General features: G+C 38.7%; 2 protein-coding genes across 10 annotated transcripts in view; one reads left to right on the forward strand and one right to left on the reverse strand.

The window, feature by feature from the left end:
* MAB21L2 (mab-21 like 2) overlaps positions 1-18,522 on the forward strand; it is a 37,390-nt gene extending 18,868 nt beyond the window's left edge. Inside the window, exon 2 of one of the 2 annotated variants that reach the window (XR_012668105.1) lies at positions 18,097-18,522. The gene's annotated coding sequence lies outside the window, so the exon portion shown is untranslated. Of the gene's footprint in view, positions 1-3,614; positions 7,467-18,096 lie in introns of those variants that run through there. The other variant, XR_012668104.1, reaches the window with a different exon arrangement.
* Positions 1-18,873, reverse strand: part of LRBA (LPS responsive beige-like anchor protein) — a 558,473-nt gene that overhangs the window by 268,177 nt on the left and 271,423 nt on the right. For 5 of the 8 annotated variants that reach the window (XM_048847351.2, XM_075127733.1, XM_048847354.2 and 2 more), the window contains one exon: positions 13,378-13,434. The exons of the other annotated variants lie outside the window; for them this stretch is intronic. In XM_048847351.2, the coding sequence (XP_048703308.2) occupies positions 13,378-13,434 (57 nt within the window). The remainder of the gene's footprint in view (positions 1-13,377; positions 13,435-18,873) is intronic. 8 annotated transcript variants of the gene reach the window in all.

The raw sequence follows: 18,873 nt of genomic DNA on the forward strand, positions 1-18,873 counted from the left end.
TTATACCTAATTCTATTATTTAAAAAAATAACATTGGTATCTTAGATCTTGCCACTTCTTGAAAAACATACTAATATGTTAGCATTTCCTTTTATTGAAAGTCTTATTTTTGCTATCTATAGCTACATCATAGTACATTTCAATCATGTCAAAACTTGAACTATTTGATTATAAAATCCAATGAGTTTAGAGAAATGAAACAAGAGCCCAAAATTGTTAAAAACATGGGAACCGCTACATTTACTCAAAGCTCGATTAATAACTTAAAATTCTCCATTAGTGATTATAAAAAAAGGCTGAACACAGCTGGCTAGTGCATGCCTTTGATAGTCGTAGAGCATGGATAGGCACTTCATCATTCTGCCTACATTTATCTGTTAAAATTATTATCAAATATCAGCCAGGATGCAGTCGTGAATCACAGACTGCTCCTCGTCTTCAGGGGAATGATACAATGAGGGTCTATTCATCAGTATGGCAATCGGCACAAGTAATTAGTTCCCTAGACTGAGATCTCCTACAAAGCTTATTTCAGTCAGCACCACAAACATATGACAATGAAAAGCTAATGGAAGCTGCTAAAATTTGTTAACCTCTTCTGCCATCAATCCTTCTGATGCTCTGTGCCACCGTATTATGCAAATATGGTAAATTATTAATTTGTCATCCATCTATCTTTCTGTACTTTTGGTGGAATTAAGTGATTCTGTTCTTATTGATAACAATTAAAATATGACATGTTAAGCAACTATACTAAAATTATTAGAAAAATTAGATATAACAGGCTCAGGCACAACAGATCATTCTGTAACATAATTCAATATATCTTCAGCATCTAATCTTATTTTTGATTAAGTGTAAGAAATTTGTAAAGGATATCATGCCCCTTACGCATCTGTCAATTATTCACAAACAACAGCAAGTAAACTATTAGGTTTGTTTATTTTGGGACTAATCCTCAAGGCAAGCAAATGGAAAACTTATACCCTTTCACACAGAAACTAACCTACTGAGCAGTTGCATAGCAATAGACCTTCAGGCTCACAATTAAATATTACCTGTTCTAAAAGAGTAGATCCCCTGGTCATTAATACATACTGATATCAATTTAAGCCACATTTAATAGTGTAACAGTTATGGAATTAATCAAATAATTATTGAAATTTATTAAAAATCCAAACCAAAGCAATAATACATCACCTAGCCTTCATACCCTTGTGTTAAGTTGAGACTGTAGGCAGGAGGAGACAGACAAGAATATCACTTTGCCAGAATCTGAGTGATAGAATTAGACTGCTAAAGGAGTGTAGCTTTATAGAAGTAAACTGCTAACATCTTGGATTGCTAGAGAATTGATGACCTGTATAATTGGATGTCTGACTGGAAAACTTTCTGGCCGTGCTGTAGAGGTTGCTACATGGACTGAAGGTGCTGTATGGACTGGAGTAGTCAATTAGCAAAAATACATGTGCATATGCATGACTGTCTACTTCTCACATATCTGAAAGCTTATGAATTGCCAGTTACATGATTTGCATAGGTTGGCTAGGGACCCTACTAACATGGTCCAGAGTAATTAGCAGTTCCTCAGTAACATTATTGAATGAGCATAGAAAACTACTTCAAATTAAACATTTCCTTCAAAAAATATTTCATTAATTTTTTTTTCAAGAATTACTAAGATTCAAGATGACTGCCTGTCTTCCTCTTCCTTAAGATGTCCTCCCTATTCCTGTGCAACTACTGCTGAATAGAAAATTACCATTATTCCTGGATTACATGAAATGTACAACAACTGACATAAAATACAGCACAAGATCATGAACATACTATTACTAGAAAAATTAAAAAGGAGCATTCACTTCACTGTGGTCTACAGGAAATGTTCTTCAAGCTTAGTACACCACAGATGGTCATCTCAAGAACAAGAATATCAAAAAACCTATTTGCTCTCACTAGTTACAAGAAATAACTACAAATAAAACAAGGTATACTAAGTAGGTGAACGGTTTTGTTTCAGTGCTGCAAAACTGGAGTCCTAGGTCTGGGAGTTACCTTGAAACTTTCACACCTGAAGTAATTAAACATAATGTAAGCGACACAACTGGATAATGCTATGAATGTGTAACGCTATTGCAGAAAAAACACTTCTTGCTTCATTATCCCTGGTATAGTTGAAGCTATTCTTGCACCATTACAAACATAGGGAGGGGTTGGTGACTACAGCTGTGGAGATAGAAAAGGGATTCACGGAAGGGGGAGGCGGGAAATGTAATTCCCCAAATGAAAGGGTAGAAGAGTCTTAGGACCAAATCTAGGCCAGCATTTATTTCAAGCCAGACGTAGCACAGAAGAGGGGAAGGTTACTCACATTGCAGTAACTGAGGTTCTTTGAGATATGTCCCCTTATGCGTGCTCCACTGTAGGGGCGATAGCACCCCCTACGCCTGGGATCAGAGAATTTTGGTAGCAGTGCCTGTTTCCAGTCTCGTGCCATGAGTAGCATCTATATAGTGCTGTGTGGTCCAAATGGTCTCAGTTTCTTCTCTACCACAGTGTCCACTTTTGAATTCCACAGCAGAGGGAAGGAGGGCAGGTAGCGGAGCACCGATAGGGACACACATCTCAAAGAACCTCAGTTACTGCACAGGTGAGTAACCTTCTCTTCTTCTTTGAGTAGCATCCCTATTGGTGCTCCACTGTAGGTGACTGTAGAGCAGTGCCCCCAGATGGAAGGCTGGGACTTCAAGTGACATCTACCAAGGATGATAGGACAGTGATTCCTAGTAGGGAATCTTATGCGCATTGGTAATGGCATAGCATTGGCTAAAAGTGTCTATGGATGCCCTATTGGCCACTTTGCAAAGGTCAGTAATCAGCATGCTGTTTAGAAAGGCAATCGAGGTGGACAGTGAGCGAATGGAATTTGAGTTTGAGTTCGAGTTCCAGGTGGGGGTTGCAATTTGTATCATTGGTAGTAAAGGAGGGTACATGCCAAGATCTATTTGGAAAGACGTTGTTTGGATACAGCTGATCTCTTTGGTCTTTCAGCAATAGAGAGGAATAAGCATGATGAGTGCCTGAAAGATTTAGTTCCGTCAAGATAAAAGGCTAATGTTTGTCTGACATCCAAGGTGTGTAGCGTGGTTTCATGTTGGTTGCCATGTGGCTTCGGGAAGAAGGAAGGAAGGTAGATACGGTTATTTAGATGGAAAGAGGATAGCTGGGCTCAAATCAGGAGCCAGTCAGAAAGCATAAAACTAGGCTGGTATCCCAAGATAGGGTAGAGTTTCATACCTGAGGGTACAGGTTTTGAAGACCCTGAAGGAATCTTTTTGTTAGCGTGGAGGTAAATATGGAATGACCTTCTATCTTGGGGTGGAATGCATATGGCAGCCAGCGATGGCAGCCAGGGTTACGCAAATGGAGCTCATGGACAGTCCTGATTTTTAAATTCTAGAATGCAGTCTAGAATGAATGGCAAAAGAGCATTCATTGCGGGGATATGTTTGGTGTCACACCAAGTCCGGAATCTTTTTTATTTATAGACATAAATATGGTGAGTTCTATCACATCTGTGATTTAAAAGAATCTCTTTTACCTCTTCTGAACAGGTCATCTCCAAATCCCAGAACCATGAAGGAGCCTTCAGATGGAGGAGTTCTAGACTGGGATGGAGGACTTGGCCTGCATCCTGCGAGAGAAGGTGTGGAGTCAACTGTAGGGTGATTGATGGACAAGCTGTCATACGCATGAGATAAAGATACCAAATCTGTCATGGTCATGTTGGGGCTATGAGAATGACTGTGGCTTATTCCACCTGTATCTTGTGGAGCACTCTGAACAATAGGGGAAAAGGTGGAAAGGCGTAGAGTAGAGGTGCATCCCATGTAACGAGGAAGGCGTCCCCCAGAGACTGGCGACCCAGACCCACTCTTGAGCAGAATTGTGGACATTTGGCATTTTTGGCAAAGAGATATATGCTCAGGAATCCCCAGTGGTTGAATATGTGCTGCTGGACTTGTGTCTAACTCTCACTTGTGACCTTCTGAGGATGTCCTGCTCAGTGAGTCTGTGATGGTGTTCTGGCATCCAGATAGGTATGAGGCAGAGATATTAACGTCATGGTGGATCCACCGGTTCCACAATTTTAGCACTTCTGAGCACAGACATTGTGACTTCGCTCTCTCTTATCTGTTGATGTAGAAAATGCAGGTGATGTTGTCTGTCATTACTGTTATGGTCCTTTGTCTCATCAATGGCAGAAAGTGTTGGCATGTATTGCAGACTGCACATAGTTCTAGGAGGTTGATGTGCAATGTGGATTCCAAAGGGAACCACCTGCACTGCACAGTATGGGTCTGTATATGTGCTCCCCAACTGATTAAGGAGGCTTAGTTGTCAGTATCAAGGGTGGTGTGGGTTGGAGAAAGGGAACACCCACACAGACATTTTGAGGTTGTTGCCATCAGTCTAATGAGTCCTTGATCTTGAGTGATATCGATAAGAGTTTGTTTAGGCTATGTCTGTGGGATATGTGCACTATCCGTAGCCATGACTGGAGACAGCGCATGTGTAATCAGGCATGTTTTACCACAAACATGGCTGCTGCTAAATGACCAAGTAGCTGTGGGCATGTCCTGGCAGAGATCCGTGGGTTGGTTCTCATGGTGGAGATGAGACTGACTACTGCCAAAAATCTGTGACTTGTGAGGAAGCCTCTGGCTTGTACAGGACACAGATGGGCCCCCAAAAATTCCAGATGCTGTACCAACTTTTGTATGTTTATATGAAGGTCAAAGCTCAAGAAAAGGTCCATCATTTTACTTATGGCTTCGACAGCATCAACTCTGGATGGCATGTTGAGGAGGCAGTTGTCTAGGTATGGAAATATTACAATCCCTTGCTTGCATAGGTGTGCCACCACCACTGCGAGGACTTTGGAAAATACCCTTGGAGCTGCAGAAAGGCCAAAGGGTGATACCCTGCACTAGTAATTGTTGGAACACAGGACGAATCTGAGGAATTGCCTACAGGAAGAATATATGGTGATATGGAAGTATGCATCTTGGAAGTCAAGGGCAAAGAACCAGTCCCCCTGTTCCTGTGCTGGGATAATTATTGATAGTTAGACCATCTTGAAATGTTGTAGTTTTACAAACTTGTTGAGGTTCCTCAAGTCTTGGATAGGTCTCCACCCACTGGATTTCTTTTGGACCGAAAAACAAAATAAATAAATAATAAATACAGGAATAAAAATCTTTTATTCTGTGTTGGAATGGGAGCAGTTCTATGGCCCCCAGTTGCAGAAGGTGGTTTATTTCTTTTTGTAGAAGGTGTTCATGAAAAGGGTCCCTGAAGAGGGCTGGGAGAGGGAATGAAATGGAGAACCCTTTGTTGATTATTTCCAAGACCCATTTGTCCAAGGTGATTTGTCACCATGCTGGGTAGAAGAGAACCAAGCGGTCACCAAACTGAAGGGGAAGTAAAGATGGTTCCAGCAACTGGATCAGAGGGAGGCATCTCAGGGCCTCAACCAAAGCTTCAAAATTGCTGTTTCGAGGTGGAAGTGTGAGGTGGAGCCCCTTGTGCTGGTGTCTGCCTGAGCTTTGGAGGAGGTCTCTGTCATCTGGAGGGTGAAATGTGGTGGTCAACGCTTTGGGGCAGGCTGGTATCTATCGTGTCTTCTCTTCAGCACTCGTGTATAAATGCCAAGTGACTGGAGTGTTGTTCTAGAGTTCTTTAAAAGTATGTGAGGACTCATCCACATAGTCTGCAAAGGATTTAGAACCTTCAACAGGGATATCTTCAACAGTGCTCTGCACCAGAAGATACCCTTCAAACTCTCAATGTTGTTACGTAACGTAAAAGGTGCTGAAGCTGAGACCTTTGATGTAGCCATCCAACAACACAGATTTTGGAAAGGATTGATTTGTAATTCTATACTGTTCAATTCCTCAGGATCAGAAGAATTTACAAAAACAGTAGTAGACCCTCAAGAGGTGGACTGTTGTTTTGTGAAACATCATCCACAAGTTGATTTGAAGATCCCATCTTCTCAAAGTTCACCTTCTCAAGTTTCAAGCGATCAGTAGGAATTTAACTGGGTCTTAGCATTTCATTGGACCCTCAATCAGAAGATCTTCCATGAGGTTTAATTTGCAAGGTGGGCTTATAGGCATTTCCCGTAGATGAGAAAGCCGAACCTGCAAAGAATTATCAGAATTTCCCTGGCTCTGTCTCACCAGAGCTTCCTTTCCACTCTGGCAAAGCAAGGAAAGCTTAAATCCTGCAGACTAATTTCTATCAGTGCCTGGAGCAGAAGAGGTTCTTTTTTTGGCTGGAGACATAAATTGATCTTTGGGGTGGTGCCTCACCAGACGAACACCAGGTGAAGAGAATGAAAGCTGATAGGGGTTTGAATATGCTCCCTAAAGCTTCTTCATCTCTAACAATGCATGGGGCAAGAAGGTTCTGGAGATTGTCCTCACCTCCCAGGAATGAAAATCACATACATTGCCTCGCTATAGTCATGCAAAGGAAGGAAGGTAGAAAACAGCTATGTTAAATAATGAACAGCATTGTACACAGAAGGTAACAACTCAGTGAGGGATAGGCTACCTCAGAGCAGGTAACACCACAAAACTACAGGATTAGTTCAGGGACTTAATCTAAGACAGAAAAGCCTGAGGGATGTGACATAAAAATGGCTATTTGATGAGCAGCAGTGTCTTTTGTATGATGCACTCTATATGATTTTATGAAAAATGCTAATGAGTGTGAATATAATGTAACTGGAATATGCTTCATGCAAAAGGTCTCTTTGTAAGGTATCATTACAAAGCTTATAATCTACTGAGTGTGGTCATCCTATTTGTATAAATGTATCACTCTTGTATCTGCAACTAGAAATATAATTGAGGTCCTATTGTAGTTATGCAAAGTGTGGGCCATTAATGGTGGTTTGGAATCTTGATGGCTCCCATCAACCAGGACAATTGACTGTGGATGGCTCTGTTTGCTTGCAGGCCTTCCTGTGAATCAGGCTGGGAGGAATGAGGGCTTGAAGTCTTACAGTGACATGTGATCATGTCACCTGAACTGGAATCCATCTTTAACCTGATGCTTTTCCATTTAGAAGGAGGAGTGGGAACCCAGAGAGGGACAAAGGATTCCTGCCTTGTGCAAAAGATATATAAGGGGGTGGAACAGAACAAAGGGGGTGGCAGTCATAAGAAATCTCCTAGCTACCGTCTGAGCCAGAACAAGGGCTGTACCGGGGAAAGAATTGTGCCCAGACTAGGAAGGCATCCCGTCTGTGATAGAAGCTTATTGAAACCTCTCTGAGGGTGAGATTTTGTCTGTATTCAGTTTTCTTACTGTATTAGGTTTAGACTTGCATGTTTTATTTTATTTTGCTTGGCAATTCACTTTGTTCTGTCTGTTATTACTTGGAACCACTTAAATCCTACTTTTTGCATTTAATAAAATCACTTTTTACTTATTAACCCAGAGTATGTATTAATACCGGGGTGGGGGGGGAAGGAGGGAGAAACAGCTGTGCATATCTCTCTATCAGTGTTATAGAGAGTGAACAATTTCTGAGTTTATCCTGTATAAACTTTATATGGGGTAAAATGGATTTATTTGGGGTTTGGACCCCTTCGATTGGGAGCTGGGCATCTGAATGTTAGAGACAGGAACACTTCTTACGCTGTTTTCAGTTAAGCCTGTTGTTTTGGGGGACATTATTCAGACCTGGGCCTGGGTTTGCAGCAGGCTAGCGTGTCTGGCTCAAACCAGGCAAGGCATTGGAGTCCCAAGCTGGCAAGAAAGCAGGGACAGAAGTAGTCTCAACACATCAGTTGGCAGTTGCCAAGGGGTTTTCTGTGATCCAACCCGTCACATCTTTTTCATAGTTCCCATTAAGGCAGGGCTCTAGCAAGAGACAAACTTGTAACAAATAGTGGGACTGAACAAAGTGGAAACATTGATTGGTCATGTGTTAAGGGTAGAATACTTTGTTCAAGTGCTGGCATTGAAACTTATACATTAAATCTAACCTTACAGGATAGGATCAGGAAGAAAGGCCATAACAGGGAAGCATAAATGCAGAACAACAAGAAAGGTTGCCTACTTATATTTAGTGACTTTATTTAGCACAAGCTCCAGAATTCTCCAAAGAGTTCAGGAGTGAAAAGGCAGTATATTTTTGCTTTGATCCCTAAGGTTAACCTTACCAATGGAATCAAGTAGATGAGCTTTCCTTTCTTGGATGGCCAGCATCTTATTTAATAGAAAGGATATATTTATCAATAACACCATTCAAAAGTTCTGGGTTTTGAGCCTGACTCTCCAAGAGAGAAGTTAGAGAAGGAAAATAATTCACTCTCCACAGAGGCAATAGAGACCTCTTGGGACACTCTCTTAGAAGCTTTCATAGAGAATTTTTGAACAATTATGGAAGCCTTCTTCCCAACAAGGACAGGGAAGAATTGATGGGATCATTCATATCCGTGCTTGGAGGCTTATCTCCAGAAACCACCAATGTGGCTGGAGAAAGAGGCTGTTGGGTTGGCAGAACCATGGATGTGGGCTCCCTCCAAGCATAATCCCCATAACACTGGTAAGGCATTTTCAGTGGATTGTAATGTGACCCCATAAGGTGCATGTCCTTATGGTGTAGGAGCATCTTCAGGCATCTTGAATCCACCCTGTGGGCAGAGGGGTTACCCTGCACTGAGTATGGTGTTGCCAGATTCAGGGAGCCAGAGCGGAGGGTAGGGGCAGCGCAAATCACAGGTGCAGAATGGATTCCCTTCAGAGGCTGGCCATAATCCCTACAAATCCTACTTCTGTCTGTGTCTGCACTAGACATCACTTCTTTCTCTGAAGGTATCCTGTCATTCATCTCTGACAATAAGAGCCACATACAATGAGGAGCAAACTTCAGCCAGTCCACTCAGCACCCCTGACAGACTCTCCCTGGTGAGCAGTGATATCTGAGAGAGAAAGTGAAGAATGGGGGCAGCAATGACCATTTCTGGGTAGCGTACAATGCCTGCACACAGGGTGCAAGGTTGCGGCAGCACCACTAAGCCCCGTAGGCCATAGTCCCAGTACAGATCATCAGGAAGAGTGGAAAGAACAGAGAAGTGAAGATGTTTGACAAAACCCAAAAATCAGTGGCCTAAATCCTCAACTTCAGAGCAGAGCTGCTGAGAAGAGCTGTTTACTGTGGCCAGAAGTAGCAGGCTTAGGTTATGTCTACACTACGGACCTTACAGCAGCACAGTTGTAGTGTAGCCGCTCTTTGCCAGCAGGAGAGAGCTCTCCAGCCAGCATAATTAAACCACCCCCAATGAGTAGTGCTAGCTATGTCGGCAGGAGAGCCTCTCCTACAGACATAGTGCTGTCCACACCTGCACTTTTGTCAATGTAACTTATGTTGGTCAGGGGGGTGTTGTTGTTTTTTTAATACCCCTGACTGACAAAAGTTTTACTGACAAAAGCGGTAATGTAAACAAAGCCTTAGACTGTGATGCAATTCCAGTGTTTATAGGAGAGTAGCATTTTAAGTGCCAAAATAAAAAGTTTCAGCAATTTGTTTAGCCTTAGTTTGATCTCCAGAATGGAGGATTCCTTCTATGTGCTCGAGAATCATATATATGCATATTTATTATGTAGCAGTTAACCATCACAAAACAAAATTATAGGGATACAGAAAAGGAGAAAGGGGAGATATCTTTAGGGACTCACCTAGGAAATGCCTCATATGCATGAGTTATCCACTTAACTCCATAAGCGTGAATGGGAGAACAAAACATTCTCTCTGTAACAACTATACCATCCCTTGTATTTCCCCGTATGCAATATTAGTTCTTTCTGTATGTAATTTCTTGATGCTGTCACTTGTTGAAGACACTGTCACTTGTAATTTATTGGGCTCATCTTTATGTAGTAATTTAGGTATATTACATCACACCCTATACTGTCATACCCCCAAATGGGTCATTATGGTGACCTGAATATCCGTAAGTTTTTGTTGTTCGGTCATAACATTACCTGTTTGCAGATTACCACATTCAAATTGAAAAACAGATGAGATTTTAAAATGTGTATTTTCCAATGTAAATGAACAAAATTCCTGTCTTTTGAGACAAACTCAACACTAGTTAATAAGGTACATAAAATGACTTCAAAGCTCTATTAGAACACACTTTATCAGGCTATTATGTCCTCCTAAGCTGAATTAACTAATATTTACCTTAATTATAGCAGGAAATCAGTTTTAATAATCCAAGTTATTTTATCACAAACATTATTGTGTTTGATATCTATACACATTCACACCTATGAGCAAATGCACAGTATAGGGAGAAAACCTTCAACACTGTATATATACACAATACAGTGTTATAGCTAATACAAAATTGAACAGACCAGCATAAGTGCAGTCTCTAAGTAAGGGAAAAAAATCTCACAAGCTGAAATTTAAAACACTTAGTATGTAAGGAAAATAGCTATATTTTTAAATGAATGGAATCTTGCCTTCCATAGATTTGGTCAGGAAGTTTTTTGTTCCCATGAAAATTTTTCATGAAAATGAGAACTTTTTTCATTTTTGTCAACATTTTTCTTCAAAAGTTAATGAGTTTGCAACACAAAACAAATTTTTTGTGGGAATGGCATTTCAACAATGGACAATTTTGAGCTCTCTTTTTTTTTGTGAAAAACCTGATAAATTTGGTGAAAATTGGCTATTTCTCATTCTTTAATCAAAAACACATTTAAAATATAAAACCAGCTCTAGTATGCGTGTGTATAATTATCTATATCTTATGATTATATATAAGGCCCCATATCTTCCGTAACTACTCAGCTGAAGAAATAACCATGAATGTTCTCCCCTGCCCAAGATACTGGAGGCCCTATGGAACACTTTTTCCTGCTCAGCACCTGAAACATGGGGGATAAAAGAAACTAGATGGAGCCACACAGCAGGGTTGGCACAAGTGTAAGCAAACGGCATGTCAGTAACCCTCCTTCCACTGGAAAAAATAAAAGGTCTAGGAACACTTTTGCAGAAGAACTGAAGTTAATTTTACCATAAAATACTAGCTCTCTATTTAGGCTAGAAATTCAAGACTGTCCAATACTATACAAAAATTACAAACAACATTTTTTCTCATTTCTAAGTTAGTTGCTGAAGCTTTATTAATGCTCCTAACGCTGCTATAAGATCAGACATATTTCATCCTCAATTTAGTTCTTTAAATATAGGAAATATTTTTTCCATGGACACATCTGAAAGTAAGGTAATTCTAGTCAAGCATAAACAAATATCTTGCATATATGACAGACTTAGAAATAAATCTTAGTTTAGGTGAAGAGAAGACTGAAGTAGAATATGAAAAGAATGGTGCTTCTGGGGTTTATGGACAGATAAATAGCCATATAAACAGCCAGTTGGTAATCAAAGTGAGAACCTACAAGAGAGGACTGTTAGATAGCATTACTGGAGGAGATACCCCAGAAGAAACTGATTTTTTTTTAAACTAATGAATAATTTTGATTCCCCATCATGTCAAGTAAGGGAGGGCAATTCATCATCTTCAGACTGAATTAACTCCTAGCAAGCATCTATGTTTATGCAACAAAAAGAGAGACCTACTAAACCATTGGAAAACTGATCAAGACTTGCACAGGCATTATCTTCTTATTCTTGTTTGTGTACATAATGTAGACCTTGTGTCCCTTTGAAAATGAACATATATACAAAGACTACTTCTGACGGCTATGTTTAACTTGTCAACTTCCACCCATCAGCAGACTTGAGCCACAAAAATAATTGAAGAAATATTGCTCTGCTATTTTAAGAAAATTCAAGTTTCAGTTTGTATTTCATATGTTTGTTCAATACAGCATGACTCCAAAATCCCAGAGATGGAGGATGCTGGAAGCCTTTAGAAAGACAGGGTTCAGTAAGACAGAGGAGTCGCCTATGCATTTTGAAAAGACTACACTGAGGATTTCCCCAAACCTAGGTAACAGTGAAGAGATAATGATTGGTTGGCTGTAGAATAGCCTGTTCTCCAATCAGCATTGATCTTTTAAGGCTAGCTAATCTACAAAGCTGGCCAACATCATCTTCAATATGCAAGGGTGGAAGCACAGACTTTTTGAATACAACTCCTGAGAATTTTGATTAACCAGAGTTTGGTAAATCAGAATTTTAGAGTATATTCTTTTTAAGGTAAATGTTTATATTAAGGGAAGGGAATGATACATGACTTTTAATTCAGTAGTTTATTTTCATGAATTATTTTATTCTTAATCTTTAGTTAAAATATGAACGGCTAGTGGCTGCATATATGTACTATGCCAACTCAACCCCCAATCAGAATTCAGAAGTCACTTTAAACACCAATGACAAAATTACTGGTATGATATCAGATCTTCTGTTATAACTTCTTAAGATCATCAGTATTCATTTTCATTTGCACCATTAAGATTTATTCTTTGTTGTACTAGTCACTAAAAGGGAAAAGAGACTATGGTTTTCACAAGGAGGATGTCTTTCATCTAAACTGGCACCCAATTTATAGGGAATCATGTTGCTGGACTTTGGAAATGAAATACATGTGTGAATCTGTAAGAGTAAGCAACAAATCACAGCAACAAATACCTAAGGATAACTTACCAAAACATTTGGTATTGCCCAACAATTTTTGTAAATTATTTTTGAGCAAAAAGGACTGATCAACATATGTATTTGATGTAATATAATTTGACTTGGTGCTGCAGGATATCTTGATTAAAAACTGGAAGGATATAAAATTAACATGGCACACAATAACTGGATTAAAAGCTAGCTAAATGACAGCTCTCAAAATGTAATTGTAAATGGGGAATATTCATCGAGTGGGTGTGTTTCTAGTGGGGTCCCACAGGGATTGGTTCTTGAACCTACACTAACATTTTTTGTCAATGACTTGGAAGAAAACAAAATAATCACTGACTGGAGGACACAAAAATGGGGGAATGGTAAATAATGAGGACAGATCATGATACAGAGCAATATGGATTGCTTGATAAGCAGCAGGCAAGCAAACATTATGCTTTTTAATATGGCTAAATGTAAACTTATACATCTCGGAACAAAGAACGTAGGCCATACTTAAAGGATGGAGGACTCTGTCCTGGGAAGCAGTGACTGGAAAAAAAACTGGGCTTGTGGTGGATAATCAGTTGAACGTGAGCCTTCCCAGTGTCACACTGTGGCCAAAAGCTGGCTAATGTAATGCTGGAATGCATAAGCAGAGGAATCTCAAGGAGGAGTAGAGAGGTTACTTTACCTCCGTATGTGGCACTTACGTGACTGCTGCTGGAATACTGTGTCCCATTCTGGCATCCACAAATAAAGAAGGATGTCTATAAATTGGAGAGGGTTCAGAGAAGAGTCACAAGAATGATTAAAGGATTAGAAAATATGCCTCATAGTGAGAGACTCAAGGAGCTCAATATATTTAGCTTAAAGAAAATGTTAAGTGATGACTTGATTACAGTCTACAAATACCTACATGAGAAACAAATATTTGATAATGGAAACTTCAATCTAGCAGCGAAAGGTATAACTCAATCCAATGGCTGAAAGTTGAAGCTAGACAATTTCAGACTGGAAATAAGGTGTACATTTTTAACAGTGCATGTAATTAACCACTGAAACAATTGACTGAAGGTTGTGGTGGATTCTCCATCGCTGGCCATTTTAAAATCAAGATTGAATGTTCTTCTAAAAGATATGCTTGGGAATTATTTTGGGAAATTTCTATGGCCTGTATTATGTAGAAGGTCAGACTAGATTATCACAATGGTGGTTCCTTGTGGCCCTGGAATGAACGAATCTATGAAACACAGTATTTTATAGTACACACTCCTGCTAGGGAAATATTTATCTCCCCAGTATGCATCATACATGGAGTAACTACAACATGTACCAGCTATTACAATTAATTCCTAAAGAAGCATCTAAAGTGCTGTGTGGCATACACTGATAGAGAACCTTATAGCGTATGAGTTCGAATGCTTGAGACCTTAAGCAGTAGGATTAAAATCTATGTGAAAATCTTAACCCAAAATGTCCTTGTTTCTAGGTTTGTGTATCACAGTGGTATCTGGCATTTTTATATTCTGTTCACTTTTTTGGGCTTCATCTGCAGTAGATATTGCAATAATCATTTTGCAGTTATTATGTTGTGGCAACATTAGCCTGGAGGAATGAATCAATAACTGGGAATCAGGGAGTTCTGGATTCTAATGCCAGCTCAGTCAGTGACTCATTGCATGTCCTTGGGAAAGTCACTTCACCTCTCTACCTCATTTTCCCCTCTGCAGAACAGGGATAACATTTTCTACCCCAAAGAAGTGCTTTGAGAATTTGTTATGTTTGTACAGCACTTTCAATATGTAAAGAACATTAGAGTGTTAAGCAGAATTATGAGAGCTCAGAAACTGCAGTGAAAGGTGCTGTAGAAATGCATACAGAATCAAAATCTATCCATAAACTTCCCTCAATCATCAGAAACCATTTACACAAACCCTTAATAAACTGGAAGACACATTCTCATTGTGCAGACAACTGATACTATATACAAAGTTATGTTCTATGGGGCATGGACTCTTCCTCTACTTATTTTGCAAGTTGCTTAGTATATTTTGGGGCACTTGACAAGTAGCAGATATTAGTATACAGCACTTACATTTTCAAAGAACTTCCCAAACATGAACTGATCTTGCAGTCAGGTAGATAGGCAGGTATCTCTAATTTTACAGATGGGATACTGAGGATTAGAGGCCTTGTCTACACTAGCATTTACTATTAAATAAAAAAACAACAACCCAGAACTGTACCATCATCTGTGCAGGAGCAGCAACAGTCTGAGTAACCACCAGAAGTTACTGGCATTTTAACAGCCATGTCGCCAAGAGTTTTTCCTGAGCAGGAACAGGCAACATGGTGTTAAAACACTGATAAGTGGCATACACTGGCGATCTCAATTACACCACAGGAGGAGCTGCACTGTTGAAAGCACAAAGCCAGGACGTTTTTTTTTTTTTTTTACAAAGATGTTTGTGTAGAAAGACTTACACTAATGTCCTCTGTGCCCTTGAGCAAGAACGAGTATTAGAACTCTCTAGTTACAGATTCCCAATTTCGTTCTGAAACCACTAGACCTTGCCTCTCTTTCAGCTGTCTTTTACAATAAAATCTCTCAGCCATTTAATTTTAAATGTTTATCAATGGAATAGTAAACACTAATGAATAAACATTTATTTTTCAACTATATGCCTTAAGAATTTAGAAACAACATGGCGGTAATGTTACTCGACTGAAGTAGCAGTATTTATTGAGCCAAGTGTGCTATGTTAATAATTTTGGAACTTTAGTATTTTAGTAATTAGACCTCTACTCTAATATTTACTTTAAAAGAGCTAGAACTGATAACAACTGTATAATAAAATTCCACAGAACATATGTGATATGGCAAACCAAGTAATTACTGGAAGTCTTTCCTTCCTTTATATGTAGGAAAAATATTCTACTGCTCCCAGCACTGTTTTGTCATATATCACACTTTATTTAAAAAAAAACAAAGAACACACAACTACCCACAACCACATGCTTTTTATTTCTAGAAGTTTAAGCTTAATTAATGAGGAAGTTGACTTAAAGTCCCTTTAAAGTAGTAGGTCAGTATTCTTAGGTTTGACATAAAAAAGGATTTCCATGACTAAGTTTTCCAATTTTTGTTTATTTTATATCTTTTTCTTTGGTTCTTGTTCAGCCTTCTTTGAAGTTAGTCTTCAAAGCTCCAATATCAAATGGAATGCAGCATTAAGGATTTTACGACACTATGCTACTTAAACTTTTATTGTTTTGTGGAGAAATCAAAATCAGAAGGATTAAGCTATCCTATTAGGCTTTTTATTTCTCTTTTCTATTTTTTCTAATTTACGTTTTGTTTTGTTTTTACTTCCAATTCCAGCATGTTATAAATCTGAAGTATGCCACTTTTAGTCTTACCACGTAGACAAAATAATGCATTTTACACTTAAACATGCTCCAGAAAAAAAATTAACATTCTTTATCATTTCCCAACAGAGACAGTTAATACTCTGAGGCCACATTAATAGAATCTTTCTGCCATTGTAGAAAGTTTGATAGCACTCTTATTTCAATGTCTGAATTTTTCTCCTTTTTTTGACAAAGACAAATGATTGCCATCAATCAAGATCCAATCGGGTATACAGAGAGTCAGGCAAATGCATCACTCTTTACTGGTTTTCCTGCTATTTGTGCAGGCTTTGCTCCATATTATTTTATAGAATGATCAAAAAAGCAGCCATAAGATAGATCATTCACACCCACTGTAAAATTAACTTTCATGAATAATGAGAGTTTTAAACCTCAGATAATGTATATGTTATACAGAAGATATTGCTGGAGTTCATTTCTGGCTGGAGATTATGTAAATGATACTATATGACCTTTATCATTACAAACAGGACATGCAAAACACACATTATTTCATACATCATTCTAAAGCAAGTCAGTTCCTAAAGGAGAAAGAGTCATTTATAATGTTCATGGTGAAGTGTTAAGGTTGAAAGAAAATGATATGAAGTACTTGTTATATTTTTGACTTCTCCTCCCCCTTAACCTGTTACTTATGCCCTCTAAACATACTAATAGTAACAAATATGATTTTATAAGCTTTCATTTCACCACAAAATAGAATGTTACTGATAGCAACATTTTCTGTCCCTAGATTTCAGGTTATGCTAACCCTAACCATTTAAAATTGACGGTGATCACAGTATTTTTTTATAAAAATTCATATTAATACATTGAACAGTATTAACCACACAAGCATTGTAGTTCTTTAAGCTTTTTGTTTTAGCTATTAAGTCTAACCTTAAAAAGTTTACCTTCCTTTGTTTATTCCTTATTATTGAACAATAGCTATTCTAAGCAAATTTTAAAAACCGCAAAAAAGATAAAATCTATCAGCAAGTCATTAACTCACTTTTATAGAAAGTAGGTTTATATGGAATTAATGACAAACTGTAGCAAAGACCTCCCCACCCAAGTTCAACTCAACAGCATTGTTGAAGTCTTGTCTGTCTTACACCAACAAGGAAACAAAAACATATTAAAGAATCTGATTTAAATCAATGTTGAGAACTACTCAACACTTAAGGATGCAAGGACCCTCATTTAAATGTTTAAAAATAAGATCTTCATACAAACACTATCCTGTTCCAAAACTGCAAGACTTTATACAAAGTCATGAAAGTGAGAAATCAAATTAAGACTGATTGTACTTTTCTCTAGTACATGACAAAACCAACACTGGTTGAAAACAACCAGTCCACAATCAACTTACCTTTTCTGAGCAACATACTGGAAAAGTAAATTGCTATCAAAACACCTCACTGAATCCTTTATCCATCCCAGCTGCCATACCATCCAGACCTCCCCACTCATGGTGTCTCAATAACTTCTGCTATTCAACTGGCCATGGCTTCTCCAAACTACTAATCTTACTTGACCTTGCTGCAACATTTGACACTGACCACGCAATCCTCCGAACACTACCCCCTCTTTAGCCGCGCTCTGTCTGGTGGTCCAACTGCACTTCAAATACTACATCAGGTTGTAGAGGTTTGTTTTACTTTATTGCCTCTTATCCTATTTACATAGACACCTTCCTGCCTCCCACAGTTCACAATCACACAACCTCTTTGTGCAACAATAGCAACTGCTTATGTAGTAAATTAGGAAATTATGTTATGTTTAATTGTTCTTCTACTGGCAGCTCTTATTTCTTCTCATGTAGCAACAGTTCTATCAAATCTCTTAAATACTGCATAATTGTGCGTGCGTGCGCACACACACACCCTAGCCTGAAGTATATCAATAGCTGGGTATATTTTAATAGTCTTTAATTGATAAAGAAATATTACTTATTTTGATAGTGAAGTACTCTTTTGTTGTATCTCTAGTTCATCCATTTCTCTTCTGCTTTTCAGATCCAGAATCTTGGACTCTGACTTCTGAACTTTCCTTTTCTCCATGCATTGCTGCAACCTGAAGATCTGCCTACTGACACCTCACTCTGAAAAATCATGTCTGTGCTTATTAACTTGTAATTTATTAAATGAGTTCAATACAAAGGTTTTGGGGGGCACTTATACGATTTAAAACACTGCAGAAATCATTGACAAGTGTCAGAGACCACAATGGAAATCTGAACAAAACATCCCTGCCCACTTGATAAAACGCTCACTGAATAGTTGGCGTCTCAAAATTGTTCTTATACATACAAAGAACTAGCAAAGCTTTGTTGCACAATATATATTTTAAAAGGTTAGTTATATGCACTATATTATAGGTAGGGTTGGTACATTTTATATTTTTAAGGTTGCTGTCATAAATATAAAGGGAAGGGTAAACCCCTTTGAAATCCCTCCTGGCCAGGGGAAAGCTCCTCTCACCTGTAAAGGGTTAAGAAGCTAAAGGTAACCTCGCTGGCACCTGACCAAAATGACCAATGAGGAGACAAGATACTTTCAAAAGCTGGGAGGAGGGAGAGAAACAAAGGGTCTGTGTCTGTCTGTATGCTGCTCTTGCCAGGGACAGAACAGGAATGGAGTCTTAGAACTTTTAGTAAGTAATCTAGCTAGGTATGTGTTAGATTATGATTTCTTTAAATGGCTGAGAAAAGAATTGTGCTGAATAGAATAACTATTTCTGTCTGTGTATCTTTTTTGTAACAAGGTTTTGCCTAGAGGGGTTCTCTATATTTT

This window comes from Caretta caretta, chromosome 4 (assembly GCF_965140235.1).
Source record: "Caretta caretta isolate rCarCar2 chromosome 4, rCarCar1.hap1, whole genome shotgun sequence".
Classification (NCBI taxonomy): domain Eukaryota; kingdom Metazoa; phylum Chordata; order Testudines; family Cheloniidae; genus Caretta; species Caretta caretta.